The sequence below is a fragment of the Callithrix jacchus genome, chromosome 5 (assembly GCF_049354715.1).
Source record: "Callithrix jacchus isolate 240 chromosome 5, calJac240_pri, whole genome shotgun sequence".
Taxonomy (NCBI): Eukaryota; Metazoa; Chordata; class Mammalia; order Primates; family Cebidae; genus Callithrix; species Callithrix jacchus.
The window spans coordinates 142,830,429-142,849,340 of record NC_133506.1 but is presented as its reverse complement, the minus strand read 5'-3'; the positions used below and the strand labels follow the sequence as shown (position 1 = coordinate 142,849,340).

General features: G+C 39.7%; 1 protein-coding gene across 5 annotated transcripts in view; it reads right to left on the bottom strand.

The window, feature by feature from the left end:
- SGCG (sarcoglycan gamma) overlaps nt 1-18,912 on the bottom strand; it is a 149,957-nt gene that overhangs the window by 12,339 nt on the left and 118,706 nt on the right. The window contains exon 7 of one of the 5 annotated variants that reach the window (XM_078375176.1): nt 6,120-8,666. The exons of the other annotated variants lie outside the window; for them this stretch is intronic. Coding sequence (XP_078231302.1) covers nt 8,522-8,666 — 145 coding nt within the window. The 3' untranslated portion in view covers nt 6,120-8,521. Of the gene's footprint in view, nt 1-6,119; nt 8,667-18,912 lie in introns of those variants that run through there. 5 annotated transcript variants of the gene reach the window in all.

Below are 18,912 nucleotides of genomic sequence, written 5' to 3'. Positions count from 1 at the left end.
TTGTAGTTTCTCACTGACCTTAATTACAGGAATGGTAATACTAGGAGACACCCTAATGAATGTCCTGTATTCCATGCATATTCTTCCTTACCTCCTTTTTGGAGTAGTGGACTAATTTCATCTTGATAGTCTGGGTCAGTCACCCCAGCCAGCACTATAACTCCCTTCTTAGCCTGTTGACTTAAAGGTAGGACTAGCCCCGAGGGTCCAGGTGGCAATCCTAACTTCGTTTAATGGGATTGTGTCTCCTGGTGCCAGTGTTCCTCCTTCTGGAAATAAGACCTCTAGGTCAGCAGAATGTAACGTCGTGGGAACAGGAAGCAAAAATTTTGCTAGAGGACCTCTAGGGGTGATGGTGAGTGGTGCCACTTCCACTTCCACCCCTTGCTTCCTAGACCCGTGAATCCTGGCTATGGGAGAAACAGCACCACATATTGGACATTGATTTAGAGTATACACAGCCTTCTGGAGAACTTTGCACCAGGCTTGCAATGTATTGTCACCTAGGTGGCATTGTAATTGTGACTTCAAAAGGTCATGTCACCGTTCTACATCTAATAGCTTCAGAATAATGGTAACACCAGTGAATTCCATGGGCATGAGCCCACTGCCCCATTTCTTTTCTTTTCTTTTTTTTTTTTTGAGACGGAGTTTTGCTCTTGTTACCCAGGCTGGAGTGCAATGGCACAATCTCGGCTCACCGCAACCTCTGCCTCCTGGGTTCAGGCAATTCTCCTGCCTCAGCCTCCTGAGTAGCTGGGATTACAGGCATGCACCACCATGCCCAGCTAATTTTTTGTATCTTTATTAGAGACAGGGTTTCACCATGTAGACCAGGATGGTCTTGAGCTCTTGACCTCGGGATCCACCCACCTCGGCCTCCCAAAGTGCTGGGATTACATGCCCCATTTCTTTAGCCGCAAAGTGAGTGCCTTGGTTAGAGGCAATGCTGTGTGGAATACCATGATGGTGGATAAGGCATTCCATGAGTCCACGGATGGTAGTCTTGGCAGAAGCATTGTGTGCAGGATAGGCAAATCCACATCCAGAGTAAGTGTCTATTCCAGTGAGGACAAACCTCTGCCCTTTCCATGAGATGGAAGAGGTCCAATATGATCAACCTGCCACCAGGTAGCTGGCTGATCACCCAGAGGAATGCTGCCATATTGAAGTCTCTGCTGCTGGCAAAATGGGCACTCGGCCGTGGCTGTAGCCAAGTCAGCCTTGGTGAGTGGAAGTCCATGTTGCTGAGCTCATGCATAACCTCCATCCGTGCCACATGGCCACTTTGTTCATGGTCCTGTTGGACAATGACAGGGGTGGCTGGAGAAAGAGACTGAGTGGTGTCCACAGAACAGGTCATTGTATCCACTTGATTATTAAAATCCCTCCTCTGCTGAGGTCATCTGTTGGTGAGCACTCACACGGGATACAAATATCTTCAGTTTTTGATCACTCAGAGAGGTGCATCCACATATCTCTTCCCCAAATTTCTTCGTCACCAATTTTCCAATCATGCTTCTTCCAAGTCCCTGACCATCCAGCCAAACCATTGACTACAGCCCATGGTTGAGTATATAATTACACATCTGGCCATTTCTCCTTCCATGCAAAGTGCACAGCCAGGTACACTGCTCAAAGTTCTGCCCGTTGGGAAGGTTTCCCTTCACCGCTGTCCTTCAAGGATGTCCTAGAAAGGGACTATAGTGCTAGGGGCTATAGTGCTACAGCTGTCCACTTTTGTGTGGCGCTTACCTATCATGCAGAACCATCTGTGAACCAGTCTTCTCTTCCTCTGTCAACTGATCACAGGGCACTCCCCATGAGGCCTGGCGGGGAGAAGGCAGGGTGGCAAGAGTGGAGACCCATTGGCATCTGAGCCACTTCCTCATGTAACTTACTTTTGCCTTTAGGACCTGCTTGAACACGATGGCATGTACAACACTTCCATTTGATGATGGAATGCTGCTGTGCATGACCCACTTTATGGCTAGATGGGCAAAAAGCCCCCAGTTCAATGCAGGCAGTTCAGGTCCCATGGTGACTTGCTGACCCATAGTCAAATGTTCAATTTCCACCAAAGCCCAGTAACAGGTCAAGAGCTGTCTTTCAAAAGGAGAGTAGTTATCTGTACAAGATGGCAGGGCCTTGCTCCAAAATCCTAGAGGCCTCGGCTGTAATTCACCTATGGGGGCCTGCCAAGGGCTCCCAACAGCATCGCTATCCACCACTGACACCTCAGGCATCATTGGATCTGCTGGGTCATATGGCCCAAGTGGCAGAGCAACTGGCACAGCAGCCTGGACCTGTACAGAGCCTTCTCCTGTTCTGGACCCCCCTCAAAACTGGCAGCCTTTCTGATCACTCCATAAATGAGCTGGAGTAACACACCCAAATGAGGAATGTGTTGCCTCCAAAATCCAAATAGGCCGAGCAGGCATTGTGCCTCTTTCTTGGTTGCAGGAGGGGTCAAACGCAGCTAGCTATCCTTCACCTTAGAAGGAATATCTTGACAGACCCCACACCACTGGACCCCTAGACATTTTACTGACGTAGACTTTCAGAAGGTCCCTGAATTTTTCTGGATTTCTTTCCTGTCCTCTGGCACACAAACGTCTCACCAATAAGTCCAGAGTGTTTGCCACTTCTTGCTCACTGGACCCAATCAGCATAATGTCATCAATGTAGTAAACCAGTGTGATGTCTTGTGGAAGCGAAAAGCAATAAAGAACTCCATCCTTAATATTCTGTTCCTTTAGAACCACTTCTGGTATCAAAATCTGTATTAGTTAGGGTTCCCTAGAGGGACTGAACTAATAGGACACACACACACACACACACACACACACACACACACACATATACATATACATACATATATACACACACACATACCCAGGATCAGTACTTCGTATCAGCCCAATCAACATATATGTGTATATATATATATGGGAGTTTATTAAGTATTAACTCACATGATCACAAGGTCCCACAATAGGCCATCTGCAAGCTTGAGCAGCAAGGAGAGCCATTCCAAGTCTCGAAATTGAGGAACTTGGAGCCCAATGTTAGAGGGCAGGAAGCATCCAGCATGGGATAAAGACGCAGGCTGGAAGCCTAACCCAGTCTCTCCTTTTCAGGTTTTCCTGCCTGCTTTATATTTGCTGGCAGTTGATTAGATGGTGCCCACCCAATTAAGGATGGGTCTGCCTTCCCCAGCCCACTGACTCCAATGCTAATCTCCTTTGGCAACACCCTCACCAACATACCCAGGATCAATACTTTGTATCCATCAGTCCAATCAACTTGACACTCCGTATTAACCATCACAATTGGTATAAAAAGTACAATAAGGTGATTTGATTGCTGAGGCAGAAATATTTTTTTTCTATGGTACTGAGCTGCTACAAAGCAGGTGAGTTTTAAGTTGTGCTCCTTTTTAAATAAAAATAAATAGAAGTCAGTCATTTTCCAAAGTTTACCCTGTATTCATTTTTAATTGCTTTTATAGACTATGACCAGTCAGTCATGTATGACCTTAATAGTTACTGCTCATGTCATGTTAATGTCATTTTTAAAAAAAGAGAAGGCCAGGCTCAGTGGCTCACGCCTGTAATCCCAGCACTTTGGGAGGCTGAGGTGGGTGAATCAATGGAGGTCAGGAGTTCAAGACCAGCATGGACAATATGGTGAAAATCTGTCTCTACTAAAAATACAAAAATAAGTCAGGCATGGTGGTGGGTGTCTGTATTTCCTGGGAGGCTGAGGCAGGAGAATTGCTTGAACCCAGGAGGCAGAGTCTGCAGTGAGCTGAGATCGTGCCACTGCACTCCAGTCTGGATGACAGAGTGAGACTCCATCTCAAGAAAAAAAGAAGAAGAAGAAGAGGAGGAGGAGGAGGAGGAGGAGGAAGAGGAAGAAGAAGAGTAACTGAAAAATATGAAAAAAGCCTAAATATTTAAAGCTTTTTTCAGGCTCCTATTAAGCTCAAATTTTATAAACAAGGTGAGAGACCAGGAAGCATGAATACAAGTATAATAGGAAAACCTAATCTTTTATTTTCAGACAACAGTTCAGAGGATTATCAATGGCTGAAGAATGGGTAACTCACCTTATATACCATACAAAAATTTCCAATTTTCAAAAGGTTGAAATCTAATAAACATCCTCAACACTAAGACTAAACTGGACATGATTTTATATTTCTTTAGAAATTTCCTAATATTACCTAATACATGTTTTTAGAGCCATCATTTTTTTTCAAATGTCATATTTGGAAAAACAATTTAATATAAAAGAAAACCTCTGTGTTTATCAGTACAGTTTCAAAATGTGTATATATTTAGGGGGTATGAGCGTAGTTTTGTTACATGGATATATTACATAGAGGAAAAGTCTGGGCTTTCAGTGTAACCACTGCTCAAATGGCATGCACTGTACCCGTTGCGTGATGTCTCATCCCTCATCACCTTATCCTCCCAGCCTGCAGTGGCTATAATTCCAATATATTTATCATGGTTACTGGTTTATTTGCCACATTTGTATCATTTTGTTTGATTTACCATGCTTCTTCTTTTCATTGTTTCTTCTTTCTCTCCTTCGTTGGATTAATAAACTTTTAATATGCACACGAGGTGTTTGGGATCAGAGGCTGATTCCTCGTTGAACACCATAAGTAGTGTATGTCAGCTCCACTGTGCCCACATCTCTACCCTAGGGCAACGTGCTGAGCACCAAGCCAGCTGTCCTACAGGAGTAGTTGGACACCTCATAGATGAAGGCTGAAGAAAAGTGACTTTCCCCTGCTTATCAAGGGGAAGGAGGCAGCTCCTCACCTCCCGTGTAAAAAGGTCTCTTCATGGGTCCACAGGCTGCAAGTGAAAAAACCTCTCTCTACCCTCTAGAGAATGAGGAAGACATACATGTGAAGAACCAAGGCTACCAATTTCCCAGAACTGAAAAAGAACATGAGTTTCTCAAACCAAAGAACTGAAGAAGTTCACCAATACCCAAGTATAAACTAACATATATATACCAGATACTTTGTGGTGAAACTGCAGATCATCAAGATTAACAAGAAAATCTTAAAATAATTCAGAATGAATATTAGATTGTCTCTAAAGAATCAAAAGTACACTAATGAGTAATATATTTTAAGATGCTGGTGTAAAATTATTGTCAGCCTAGATAGAAATAGCTCAGCCTAACCAGCACTTGACTATAAAGGAAAATGGACATTTCAGACACAGGGAACAAATGTACTATTTATAGATCTTCACCAAAAAAAGTACTTATGGACATTAAAATAAGAAGAAAAGAATGCTTCCAAGAAGAAGCGATGGCCATTAAAAAATGTGTTGGTAAAGCTAAATAGGTATGGCCTGAAAAAATACAGCAGGGAGATAAATAAAAGCAAAGCTGAAATAAAACCACAAGGAAAGGGAAGTTTGGATGGAAGTGACTTTTAAAAAATGTTATTGGCCGGGCGCGGTGGCTCAAGCCTGTAATCCCAGCGCTTTGGGAGGCTGAGGCGGGTGGATCACGAGGTCAACAGATCCAGACCATCCTGGTCAACATGGTGAAACCCTGTCTCTACTAAAAATACAAAAAATAAGCTGGGCATGGTGGCAGGTGCCTGTAATCCCAGCTACTCAGGAGGCTGAGGCAGGAGAATTGCCTGAACCTAGGAGGTGGAGGTTGTGGTGAGCCGAGATCGTGCCATTGCACTCCAGCCTGGGCAACAAGAGCGAAACTCCGTCTCAAAAAAAAAAAAAAAAAAAAAAAAATGTTATTTGGGGCCGGGTGCGGTGGCTCACACCTACCTATAATCCCAGCGCTTTGGGAGGCTGAGGCGGGTGGATCATGAGGTCAAGAGATCGACACCATCCTGGTCAACATGGTGAAACCCTGTCTCTACTAAAAATACAAAAATTAGCTGGGCATGGTGGCGCACGCCTGTAGTCCCAGCTACTCGGGAGGCTGAGGCAAAGTATTATTTGGGAAGAAACTGGTATTGATGTAGACTTGATTGACAAGTATTAATGTGTCTCTGTGCATATAAACAAATAAAAGACAACCATTAAAAGAAGAAATATAGAACGATTACAGAGAAATATAGGTGGAGAGAAGGAAAACTTTATTAATCCAACAAAAGGAGAAAAAATGAAAAGAAAAAGCATGGTAAATAAAGCAAAATGATAGAAAAGTGGGAAATAAACTAGTAACCATCATAAATATAAATGGGTGAAATTAACCCATTAAAAGAAAATCTCAGACCAAAAACTTTTCTCTAGAGAAACAAGTGAAACATAATGCTGCAAACGTATTGAAAATAAAATATTTGGAACGGGTAAATCAGGGCAGAAGAAAGTAGCAGCAGTTATAGCAACTGTAATGTCAGGCAAGTAAGGGAAAAAGGGTCACATCACTTACGATTAAAAGGAACAATTCATAAGATTAAGCAGGGATTTATATGATCAAATATTAAAGCAAAAGAAAACATTAACAATATCAAAATTATAGTGGAAGTTTTAATAAGCCTCAGCAAGAAGCTAATAAAGACAAAAATAGGAAGTATATAGAAGATGTTGGCAATGCAATTTGTAAAATTGGCCCAGCAGCAGCAACCGTGCAAACCTTGCATTAAAATAAAAGATAACACACTGTTATCATAAAAATTTATGAATAATTATAAGACCATAATGAGTAAGAAGAAAAAATTTCTAGCAAAGAAAGAATCAAAGTGGACCTGAAGACTGAAGGCTTGAAAAGAGGAACTTCATTAAATAAATTGAAGTGGAAAAAATCCAACTTCCCCAAAATGTACTGGCTCTTTCATCTCAGAGTTTACACAAAACTTTTATTGTTCTCACACACATTGTTTCAAAGAAAAAGGAGAGGTGGGAACTTAGACCAAAATGGAACTTTTTTTTTTTTTTGAGACGGAGTTTCACTCTTGTTACCCAGGCTTGAGTGCAATGGCGCGATCTCGGCTCACCGCAACCTCTGCCTCCTGGGTTCAGGCAATTCTCCTGCCTCAGCCTCCTGAGTAGCTGGGATTACAGGCACGAGCCACCATGCCCGGCTAATTTTTTGTATTTTTAGTAGAGACGGGGTTTCACCATGTTGACCAGGATGGTCTCGATCTCTTGACCTTGTGATCCACCCGCCTCAGCCTCCCAAAGTGCTGGGATAACAGGCGTGAGCCACCGCGCCCGGCCAATGGAACTTTCTTAATTTGATAATAGGTATTACTACTTACCAAAAACCTATAGCAGCAGACATCATTTAATTAAAAAAATTTAGAAGCATTTCTCAAAGTGAGGAAGTAAACACAGATGTCCATCATTACTCTTTCTAGTCAGCATTTACTGGAGGTTCCAGCCAAATTAATGAAACAGGAATTTGAGAAGTATGGTAATAAAAGGGATGACTCTTTTTTTTTTTTTTTTTTGGCACTAACCATCTTAATGGAAAAACCAGTTAAGTTCTACAATCAAAATATTAAAACTAAGCTGGGTATGGTGTTGTGCCCCTGTAGTCACTCCCAGCTACTTGGAAGGCTGAGGCAGAAGGATCCTTTGAGCCCAGGAGTTCAAGGCCAGCCTGGACAATATAACAAGACACCATCTTCCTCTCTCTCTTTTTCTCACTCTCTCTGAGCATATGTATGTATTAATATATATAAACTAATAACAATGATCAATAAAGTTGCTGGGTTAAAAACTACCATGCAAAAGTCAATAATAATCACTTTGAAAGTGTAGCAGAAAAGAGAACCCATTCTCAAGAGAAACAAAAACTATGAACACCCTGGTAACGAATTCTAATAATTATGGGCCAAACCTAAGAATATCACAAAATATTAAGGGCATAAAAGAAGATTGTGAATAAAGAGATATACATATTTATGGACAAGATAATTCATTATTATAAAGATATGAATTCAATGTAATTCCAATGAAAAAACCAATAGAGTTTTTAATAAAACCTGAAAAATTGATTTTAAAATTTACATGAAAAATAGACCAGGCATGGTAGCTTACATGTGTAATCCCAGCACTCTGGGAGGCCGAGGTGGACAAATCACTTGAGGTCAGGAGTTCGAGACCAGCCAGGCCAACAGGATGAAACACAGTCTCTACAAAAATACAAAAATTAGCCTGACGTGGTGGCATGCACCTGTAATTCCAGTTACTCAGGAGGCTGAGGTGGGAGAATCACTTGAACCCAGGAGGTGGAGGCTGCAGTGAGTCGAGATCATGCCACTGCACTCCCGCCTAGGTGACAGAGTGAGACTTCATCTCAAAAACAAAACAAAACAAAAAAAAAAAAAGAAAAGAAAAAGGAACAAACCAACAACAATGTGAAAAATAAATGTCTAAAAACAGTAAATACAACAACTCTGAAGAAGACATGGTGGGGACACTTGCCCTAGCAGAGACCAGATACATTGTACAATGGCTTAAGAAGAAAAAAGTCAGAACAATGAACAAGAATAGGGCACCTATTAAAAATACCTTTATATATGACAAAAATGGCAGTACAGATAAACAAGGAATAGACTGATTTTTGAGACAACTGGGTATCCTCCCTTAGAAAACAAAGGAGAAGTATTTGCCTCCTTCACATCCGCATGAGAAATAACTTCTTTCCTGGTTAAAGACCTGAGCACAAAAACAAAAATGTTTTTGAAAGAACTCACTCCCTCCGTAGTGCCCAAGCACTGGTTTCTAAGACAAGTTCCTGAAAGTTTATTTTCATAGAATACTACAAGGATAAGTTAACTTTCATACTGGCCAAATACTCTCCAGAAAAAGATCAGTGTCGGTAAATACACGATTAACAAACGAAGCATGCATGATCTTCAGCAATCCACCTCTTGTTAGACATGACCACGATCTAAGTGTAATATTGACATTCACAGGGATCCATGCGAAGGTTTTTATTTTCTCACTTCTGTTCTGAAGGTTTTTTGTACATAAAAACTTGTGTTTCGGTTTACTACTGAACTATGCAAAGACACTGTGTATATGTAATTGTATTTACACAATAAATGCCTGCATTTTCATAGTTATATATTTATTTATAGTATTCTTCATGATTTATGACAATGAAGAGCTTTGAAATTCATGTATTTCACTTGAATTTATGGAATCTATGGTTTTAAATGCAGATATAGTCTGACACAATGGCATGAACATTATTGCCCTATATTTCTTTTCCCATGCATGCATACTGACTTCTAATATTTTCCTTTGAATTAGATCACCTGTTATTACAACTTTGAAAAAAAACCATACAGTTCTGTATAACCTCACTCCTAAAAGATGCGTAACAGGGCATAGTTCCAAGTACTACTCACAGTCAATGCTGGCACCATCCCACAGCCACCCAAATTACTCCTGGGATTTCATTATTTCTGAAATGTGTGCTTCTGTCTTCAATAAAGATGACTTGTTTAATTCATGAAAAATAACAAAACAATCTTCTAAACTCATGAAGACTGTACTTCACAGAAAATAAACTAATAATCTCTGAGGTCTAGAAGGGAGTAGAAGGTCACTGCAATGAACAGAAATTTGCGAAAGACGATGCTGCATTATAGGGTAACTAATGTCACTCAGATAAGACGGCTACGATTAAACATCTATGACTTGTCCAGTTCAGTCTTTCAGGGGAGGCTCAGGCTTTTAATTACTGCAGACGTCAGTGAACTGTAAAAGTTCGGTCGTCCTTAAGACCTCTGTTTCAGTAACTTGGTTTCATATTTTTCATCTTATTTGTTAATCTTAAAAGGAATCAGAAATTGGTTTGTTAAGAAAATATATTAAATCTTAAAAAGGTCCTTTTAGCTAAAAGACAATTAGAACCAATATATTTGTAAGTCCTTCTTGAAAAGGTCAACTGTACATTTACATTTGGAGTATTACTTTCCATATAACATATTTCACATTCCAGATTTAACACCCCCTGTGCTTGGGTAGATGATTCAACACAGTAAGCTGTCAGTTTTCCCTAAGGGAATTTATAAACTTAATGTAATCCTAATGGCAGATAAGTTTTCTGGAACTAGGCAAGTTAATACTCAAGTTCATATGCAAAAATACATAAGCAAGAATAGGCAGACTCATGTTCAATGATATACAAAGTCATGTGTGTGTTTGTGCATGTGTGTGTCTGTGTGTGCATGTGTACGTCTGTATGTGTGAGCACATGAATCCATGTGTGCACCGTCAGTCCTACCAGACATGAAAATAACTTCTAAGGCCTATTCAGGCTGGGCGTGGTGGCTCACACCTATAATCCCAGCACTTTGAAAAGGTGGAGGTGGGCAGATCACCTGAGGCCAGGAGATGGAGACCAGCCTGGCTAACATGGTGAAATCTGATCTCTACCAAAAAAAATACAAAAATTAGCCAGGCATGGTGGCAGGCATCTGTAATCCCAGCTATTCAGGAAGCTGAGTCAGGAGAATCACTTGAACCTGGAAGGTGGAGATTGCTGTGAGCTGAGATAAAGCCACCGCACTCCAGTCTGGGCAACAAGCAAGACTGTCTCAAAAAAAAAAAAAAAGCCCATTTAGTTAACAAAGTCAGTACTGGCTCATGAATGGGGAGGCTAGTGCAGCAGAATAACAAATGCAGGAACAGCCCCAAGCATAGAGAAATGTAGTGGTAAAGGTTGTATTTCAAATCAGAGGGGGAAAAGTAGAGTTTTAAATAAACAATCCATTGCTGGCGTATTTGGTTGGCCAATTGGAAAAGATACAATTAGAAGCAGACCCCACACCTTACGGATCATACTTCACACAATAACGAATAAGTGGATCAGAGGTCTAATCGTAAAAGATAAAGCCATGCACGAAACACGTTAACTTCAAACTTAAAATCCAGATACAATAACAGAAATGATTAGTAAACAGGATATAAGCATTCAAATGTTTGCATGGCATAAAGTACAATAAGTTAAAAACCAACTGAAGCTGGAGAAAACTATTTAAAACATATATCAGAGATGAAGGGCTAATATCCCCAATATTTAAAGAAGTCTTAAAAATTGAGAGTAAAAATATTTTTAAAAAGTAGAAAAAGACAAATAATTCACAAAAAGAAATATAAAAATGGCCTTTAAACATGAAAAGTTGCTCCATCTCACTCATATTAAGAGAAATGCAAACTATATTGAGATATAATTTCTAACCTTTCAGATTGGCAAAAATTAAAATAGATTAATTAAAGAACATTGTGTTGGGAGCTATGGGGAAAGGAAAATAGGTTTTACTATAACAATGCTAGTGTGCAAATTGGTACACACTATAGAGGGGAAGTCACTGGAAGGGGATTTGAGTAAACAATATATGCATTTATCTTTTTCACCTATGGGATTCCTCTCCCAGAAATTTACCATGAAGCTATTTCTCCAACGATATGAAAAATTACCTGCCCAAGCACATTTTGTTCACATTGTAACTACAAAATATTGTAAATAAATAGGTGCCCATATATAGGAGAGTGAAAAACCTCTGATACGTGCCTACCTAGGGACCTGTATGTGATTTCTGGAGCTCTTTCCTGGCATATGCCCTCTTCTCTGATCCTGTGCCCCACAGACTCCATCAGCCTTCATTCCCCGCTCTTGGATCTCTTTCTTCTCCAGTCCCTGAGGTTCCCAAGTTCTGACTGGATTCCCCTACCCGGTGCCTTGATTCTGAATGTGCCTGTGAGCAGAGAGCTTGGGCAGGTGCAGAGCTCACCTCATTAGTTTCTATCTTGTTTTGCACTTTCTGTTATCCAGTGTCTGAAAGTGGTTGTTTCATGTATTTGTCAAGTGTTCTCCTGGTTACTAGAGGTGACACATCCTGTCCCAGTTACTTCATGAGGGACAAAGGAAGACTGTTGCCCAGAACTGCCCTGCTGCGAGCTTGCAGGGGTTCCCTTTCCCAGATCCTTCTTAACAATCTCCTTCTCCTGCTTTATAAGGAAAGACAGGCTTATTCATTCTGAATCGATTATGATGTATTACCCTGAGGTAGAAATACTTCCAGGAGTAATGTGCAAGGGAAAATGTAAAATATTGGTGATAAAATTGACAAATTGAATGACAATGATTACAGAGATAATCATTTGCCAAGTTACACGGTTTCCAACTGTTTACTTTCAACACAAATTGAAGAAAGACCTAATGAATTGTCAGCTGATAGTCATTACAAATAACTTTTAATGGTGTATATTTAGGGAAGGGTTCAGAACATTGAGTGACTTTTTTTTTTAAATAAAACTTTTTGATTCATATTTACTTATTTATGTGAACAAGGCTCCTTGTGATATCTACTTAAAAACAGAAAAGATATTGATGCCTAATTGTTAGAAATAAAGCTTGGAGTCATAAGGAAAAATGAGCAGGTGACAAAGGATTTCTCAGCAAAGCAAATTTACTTCTGCACAGAAGGGTGCCTCTCATAGGGCTGGTAGCCACCAGAGCACGCCAAACAAAAGACAGTAGAAACTTTCATTCCTAACGCGACTCCTGACTCTGTGTCCTTTCCCCATTGGCTGGGGTCAGACTGCACAATTTAAAGTAGACTCCACTGGCTAAACATTTAAGCCTTTTTAGATAAGGTGGATGCATGGTGGGAGAGGGGGGAGAAAAGAAAGGGCTCATCTGTGGCAAACTGGAGAGCCACTCCTTTCCCAAATAAGGAAAGGAATTGAGCTGGTGCTGTGGCATGCCTGGGCATGTAGTAAAATCAAAAAGAAGAAAAGGAAATAGAAGGATGGGGGTACTTGGAATTAAAGAATACAACATTAAGCAGACTGTTTGAAAAGAAACCTTGCTGTATCTCACATTAATTTTGACTCCTATTAATAAGCTATATTTATTAGCAGATCTATCAAATAGTTTTAGAAAAGTTCCAACCATTCATTAAGAGATGTACTTTTATACAATTTTACTTTTTGTTACTATCAAAATCTTAATATATTGATTTTTTTTACTTAAAAATTATTATTATTATTGTTATTATTTGAGATGGAGTCTCACTCTGACACCAGGCTGGAGTGCAGTGGCACAATCTCAGCTCACTGCAACCTCTGCCTCCCAGTTCAAGTGGTTCTTCCACCCCAGCCTCCCAAGTAGCTGGGCCTACAAGTGCCCCCCACCACGCCTGGCTAATTTTGTATTTTTAATATTTTGTCTTTTTTCACTATGTTGGTCAGACGGTCTCAATCTCTTGACCTCGTGATTTGCCTGCCTCGGTCTCCAAAAGTGCTGGGATTACAGGCATGAGCCACCATGCCGGCCCTTTTTAATTGATATGTAACAAATGTACATACTTATGGAGTAGAGTGATACATGTATTTTGATACATGTATACAATATATAATAATCATATCAGAGTAATTGGCATATTCATCACTTCAAACACTTATCATTTCTTTATGTTGGGAGCATCTGAAATTCTCTCTTTTAGTTATTTGAAAATATACAATAATGGGAGGAGAAGAGGGTGGGGGGGGCCGACTAATAGATGCAAAATTACAACTTACATAGGAAGAATAAGTTGTAGTGTGCATTGGAGGGTGACTACAATTCTACTGTTTTGATCAATCGTTTTCTCCTTAAATTATGACTCTATCCAAAATTTTTTTTAATTCTATAGGTCACTGGGAGTAAATATATATATCTATTTCTGGTGGAGAAATAAGATAGAGTGATCAGTGAAATACTATCAATCACTAAGTAGTGTATATTAGGAAAAAATTGTGGGTAAGTGAACTGGAAGTACTAGGTCAAGGAAAAAAGAAAACTTTTCTGACTCCTTAAGAAGAGCTTGTTTGTATGTTTTTCAGTTATTTGATGGTGGGTATCAAATCTCCATGCTTCTTAGATTGCATCAGATACGTTTTAAAAAGTAACTAAAATCATTTTGTTTCAAAATGATTTATGTTATTGAAACCATGAAAGAGCATCATTGCTCAACTGACTTGGTAAATATTTCCTTTGTTCATCAAGTAGTGCTTCCATTGATTCTTTTTTTTTTAAGGTGGACTCTCACTCTGTTGCCCAGGCTGGAGTACAGTGGCACAATCTCGGCTCACTGCAACTTCCACCTTCTGTGTTCAAGTGAATTCTGTCTCAGCCTCCCAAGTAGCTGGGATTACAGACATGCGCCATCACTCCCTGCAGATTTTTGTATTTTTAATAGAGATGGCGTTTCGCCATTTTGGCCAGGCTGGTCTCGAACTCCTGACCTCAGGTGATCCACTCGCCTCAGCCTACCAAAGTGTTAGGATTACAGGTGTGAGCCACTGCACTGGATCCCATTTATTCTTATGAATGCTATTTCTTTCCTAATTTTGATTCCGTCTGCTGTTAATATTGTGATGCCTTTCTTTTGGTTAGCATTTCTCAGCACTTTAGGCTGCTCCAAGCCCCATCTTCATCATTTCCTGGCCCAGCCCTGAGATCAGCCACTTCTCCAAGGAGTCCCGGTTCCTTCAAGAATGTTATGGAGAATGGTATGAAAAACAAAGTTCTGGGAGCCAATGATTTTATTTTAATTGCTTGATATCTTATTCTATAATTTCTATTTCGTTATTTCCCAAATCTGCCATTTTTTCATAGTACCTTGTCTTTGTCTTACATTTCTATTCATTTTTTCCTCACTTGAGCATTTTATTTATACTTGTTCTAAAAATCTCTTTGCTTGCTCTATGACTTAACAGTTTCAGGAGGTTATCTGTAGCAGCTGCTAATTCTAATTCTTCTCCATTGTAGTTCAGTTCCATTGTTTTAGTAAGCCAGTCTTCAGCAGGGATTGTTTTCCTTAAGTGGCTTTATGTCATGGGTGATGGAATAACTTCTTCAATGTAGATCAGACATGGAAATAATCACTTACTTAATTGGCATCACATCCTTATAGTGTTACACAGAATTCAAATGCTCCCTCTTCCGGGGTAGCATCCCAGATTGCCCTGGGAAGATATTATACTTTTTTGTCTATGCCTCCAATAGAAGTTTGACTTTTATCATAGCAATTAAAGATACTGTTCTAACTTGTTTGCATGTTTCTTTTCTCAATAGACTGTAAACTCATTAAGTTCAAGGACCCTAACTTTTATTCCATATAACCAGTATCTATCATGGACTCTGGCACATAAACAATTTAATACACCTTTCCTGAATTTTTTAAAATGAATGGGCCGGGTGCAAGCCTGTAATCCTAGCACTTTGGGAGGCCGAGGCGGGTGGATCACGAGGTCAAGAGATCGACCTGGTCAACATGGTGAAACCCCGTCTCTACTAAAAATACAAAAAATTAGCTGGGCATGGTGGCGCGTGCCTATAATCCCAGCTACTTGGGAGGCTGAGGCAGGAGAATTGCCTGAACCCAGGAGGCGGAGGTTGCGGTGAGCAGAGATCGCACCATTGCACTCCAGCCTGGGTAACAAGAGCGAAACTCCACCTCAAAAAAAAAAAAAAAAAAAAAAAAAAAAATGAATGACATCATGTGTGACTGAAAGATTGCTCTAAGGTAGTTTGTCAGCATTCATGCTTTCTTGCGAATGATTTTGCCATAGGAAATGTATATCTAGTTTTAGTACAAGTTAGTTATCATTCTTCTTAAAGAAAATAATAGCTACCCTTCTATGACTATCATTTGAGGAAATATCAAAGTTTAAATTGTGATAAACGTGCATATTCCAGAGATGTATTTATAAATGCATCCTGATCTTCACTTACAAAATCCACATTAAATATTTTTATAGGCTAACTAGAATATTCTAGAATCCTTTTACTGTAATCAGGCCAAAAATAGTAATGTTGCTGGAACCAGAAATAAAAAGTGGAACATAGTTTACGGTAAGAAGCTGCAGAAGAAAATATGACCATCATATACTCAGTCAGAGGCATCTGGGCATAAATCAAAGAATCAGTTACTCAAGGATCCAGTGGGTGGTGGAGACAGCAAACCGGATGTACACGGGCTCTGGCGTCAGAGCTAGATTTGATTACAAGTGGGGTACTTTTCTAGTTTTGTGACTTAGAACATGCAACTATCTAGATCTGAGTTTCTGCCTTAATAAAATGGTGATAAAATTGCCAATCACTACATGATTAAATGAAACAAATTCTGTGACAGCACCCAGCACAGTTCCTGGCAGTGGAAAGCATTCAGTGAATAATCATTCACACCTCGCATTCTCCCCACATTCTTTAAGCACCTCCTTGCAGTTTTGTTATTTTTTTCAATTGCTTTGGTTTTAACACTTGGGTTGCTCAATCCTCCCTCAGTACCGCCTTTTAGAAAGCAAGAGAATATTCTTGTATGGTTTCTTTTTCAGTAAGAGCCCGCTGTATAAGTAAGAAGATTTATGTCTTTTTTTTTTTTTCTCTGCTCTGTCTCCCAGGGTGGAGTGCAGTGGCTCTGATCTTGGCTCACTACAACCTCCACCTCCCAGGTTCACTCAATTCTCCGCCTGTCGAGTAGCTGGGATTACAGGCGTGTGCCACCATGTCAGACTATTTTTTGTATTTTTAGTAGAGACAGGGTTTCACCACGTTGGTCAGGCTGGTCTTGAACTCCTGACCTCGTGATCTGCCTGCCTTGGCCTACCAAAGTGCTGCGATTATAGGCATGAGCCACCACACCCAGCAGATTTATGTCTTAAGGAGACAACATGAGATGAATTGTTTAATTGAGATCTATATATTTTTAAAAACTGACATTTACTTTAAAAGTGTTTTGGAATTTCTATAATCCATATTTTATCATTTCAAAATGGCTTTGATAGAATTATTTCCACAGATTTGAATCATTTTTCTAACCTAGGAAAGTAAAATGTTTTTCTTCTCTATAAAAATTCTTTAATCTTTTGATCCATTATCATTAACATAGCTTGTTGTAATTTAATTATAGTCATAATTCATTTTTATGTGACAAATGTTTGCTTTGTGGGTAAGATAAATTGAACTTCTACTTGCTTTTGATGAATATTTAATTGGACACTAAATATGTAAAAAATGCTGATTTTTCTAATCTTATTTACAAATATCTATGTAGGCTAACAATTTTTTTTCTTGGGACAGAGTCTGGCTCTGTCACCCAAGCTGAGTTGCAGTGAGCCGAGACCATGTCACTGCACCTGCCCATATAACAACAATTTTAAAAATGATTGTTGGCCAGGCGCAGTGGCTCATGCCTGTAATCCCAGCACTTTGGGAAGCCGAGGTGGGCAGATCACCTGAGGGCAGTTCGACACCAGCCTGGCCAACATGGTGAAACCCTGTCTCTATTAAAAATACAAAAATTAGCTGGGTGTGGTGGTGGGTGCCTGTAATCCCAGCTACTAGGGAGGCTGAGGCAGCAGAATCACTGGAACCTGGGAGGAGGAGGTTGCAGTGAGCTGAGATCTCACCATTGCACTCCAGCCTGGGCAACAAGAGCCAAACTCTATCTAAAAAAAAAGATTGTCTGTGTTTGACTTTTCAGTTTACAAAAGACTTTTAACATCTTGCTAAATCTTTCCTAGAATACTCTAAGGTAGGGATTACTAACAGTAATGTTTAATATGAGAAAAAATAGTCTGAAAAAGTTAGTTTGGCCACTGTCACCAGGCTTTTCTCTGTAAAGCTGGGATTCCTACTGTACTTTGTATTCCCTTTTATAAACAATTTATTAAACTATATTAATTGTCCTGCATATACTTCAAGTGCAACTTCTAAATATGATTTTAATTGATAGCATGAGCTTTAAGACCATTTAAAAATATTATTTAGGGCTGGATATGGTGGCTCATGCCTGTAATTACAGCACTTTAGGAGGCGGAGGCAGATGGATCATTTGAGGTCAGGAGTTTAAGACCAGCCTGGCCAACATGGCGAAACCCTGTCTCTACTAAAACTATAAAAATTAGCCAGGCAGTAGTGGTGCATGCCTGTAATCCCAGTTACTCAGGAGGCTGAAACAGGAGATCACTTGCACCTGGGAGGCAGAGGTTGCAGTGAGCTGAGATCCCACCACTGCACTCCAGTCTGGGTGACAGAGTAAGACCCTGTTCCCTCCCCCCAAAAAATATAATTTGGTTTTGTTATAAAATACAAATATATTATTGGAATGAAGACTTATAGCTGTAAATGACATTCAGTAGCCTAGTGGTAAGGTGAAATATACATAGACAGATTCTGTAAAAAATAATAAATTTATGTATGGAACTGGGTGATTTTACATATTCAGGATATTATGTACATATATACCAAAGGGTGAGGACAGTATGCTAAGTCTGATAAGATAGGCACAAAAGAAAAAAAAAGCTATAATTTCGCTCATATGAGGCGCCCAGATTAATCAAATACACAGAGACAGAAAGTAGAGTGGTGAGTGCCAGAGGCGACCAGGAGCAGGGAATGGGGACTTGTTAAATGGGTACAGAATTTCAGTTTTGCAAGATGAAAAGAGTTCTGGAGCTGGATGGTGGTGATGATCATGAAATGATATGAATGTATTTAGGACTACTGAACTGTACACTAAAAACAGTTAAAATGGTGGATTTTACGTGATGTGCTTGTTACTACAAATTGAAAAAGGGAAACACCACGTATTTCCAACTACTTTGCAAATTCACATTTATCGTGCACTTGGTTTTTATAACGTTCTTTTTGCTACAAATGGTGCATGTATCTTTTAAAAATTTAAAGTAAACTGACATTTTCAAGAATGTCTTTTGGACGTTTCAAAGCCACATAGGGCCACCTTTCTTTTCCACTAAAAGGTTCAAAGGTTTTGCCTTGCTTGCAGATGGTGTAGAGATGAACAGCATTTTATATATATATATAAAATCTGTATATATATATACGTATATATATATATACACATGCTTTGTGTTAAAAATTGAAAATAACTTCGGGAAA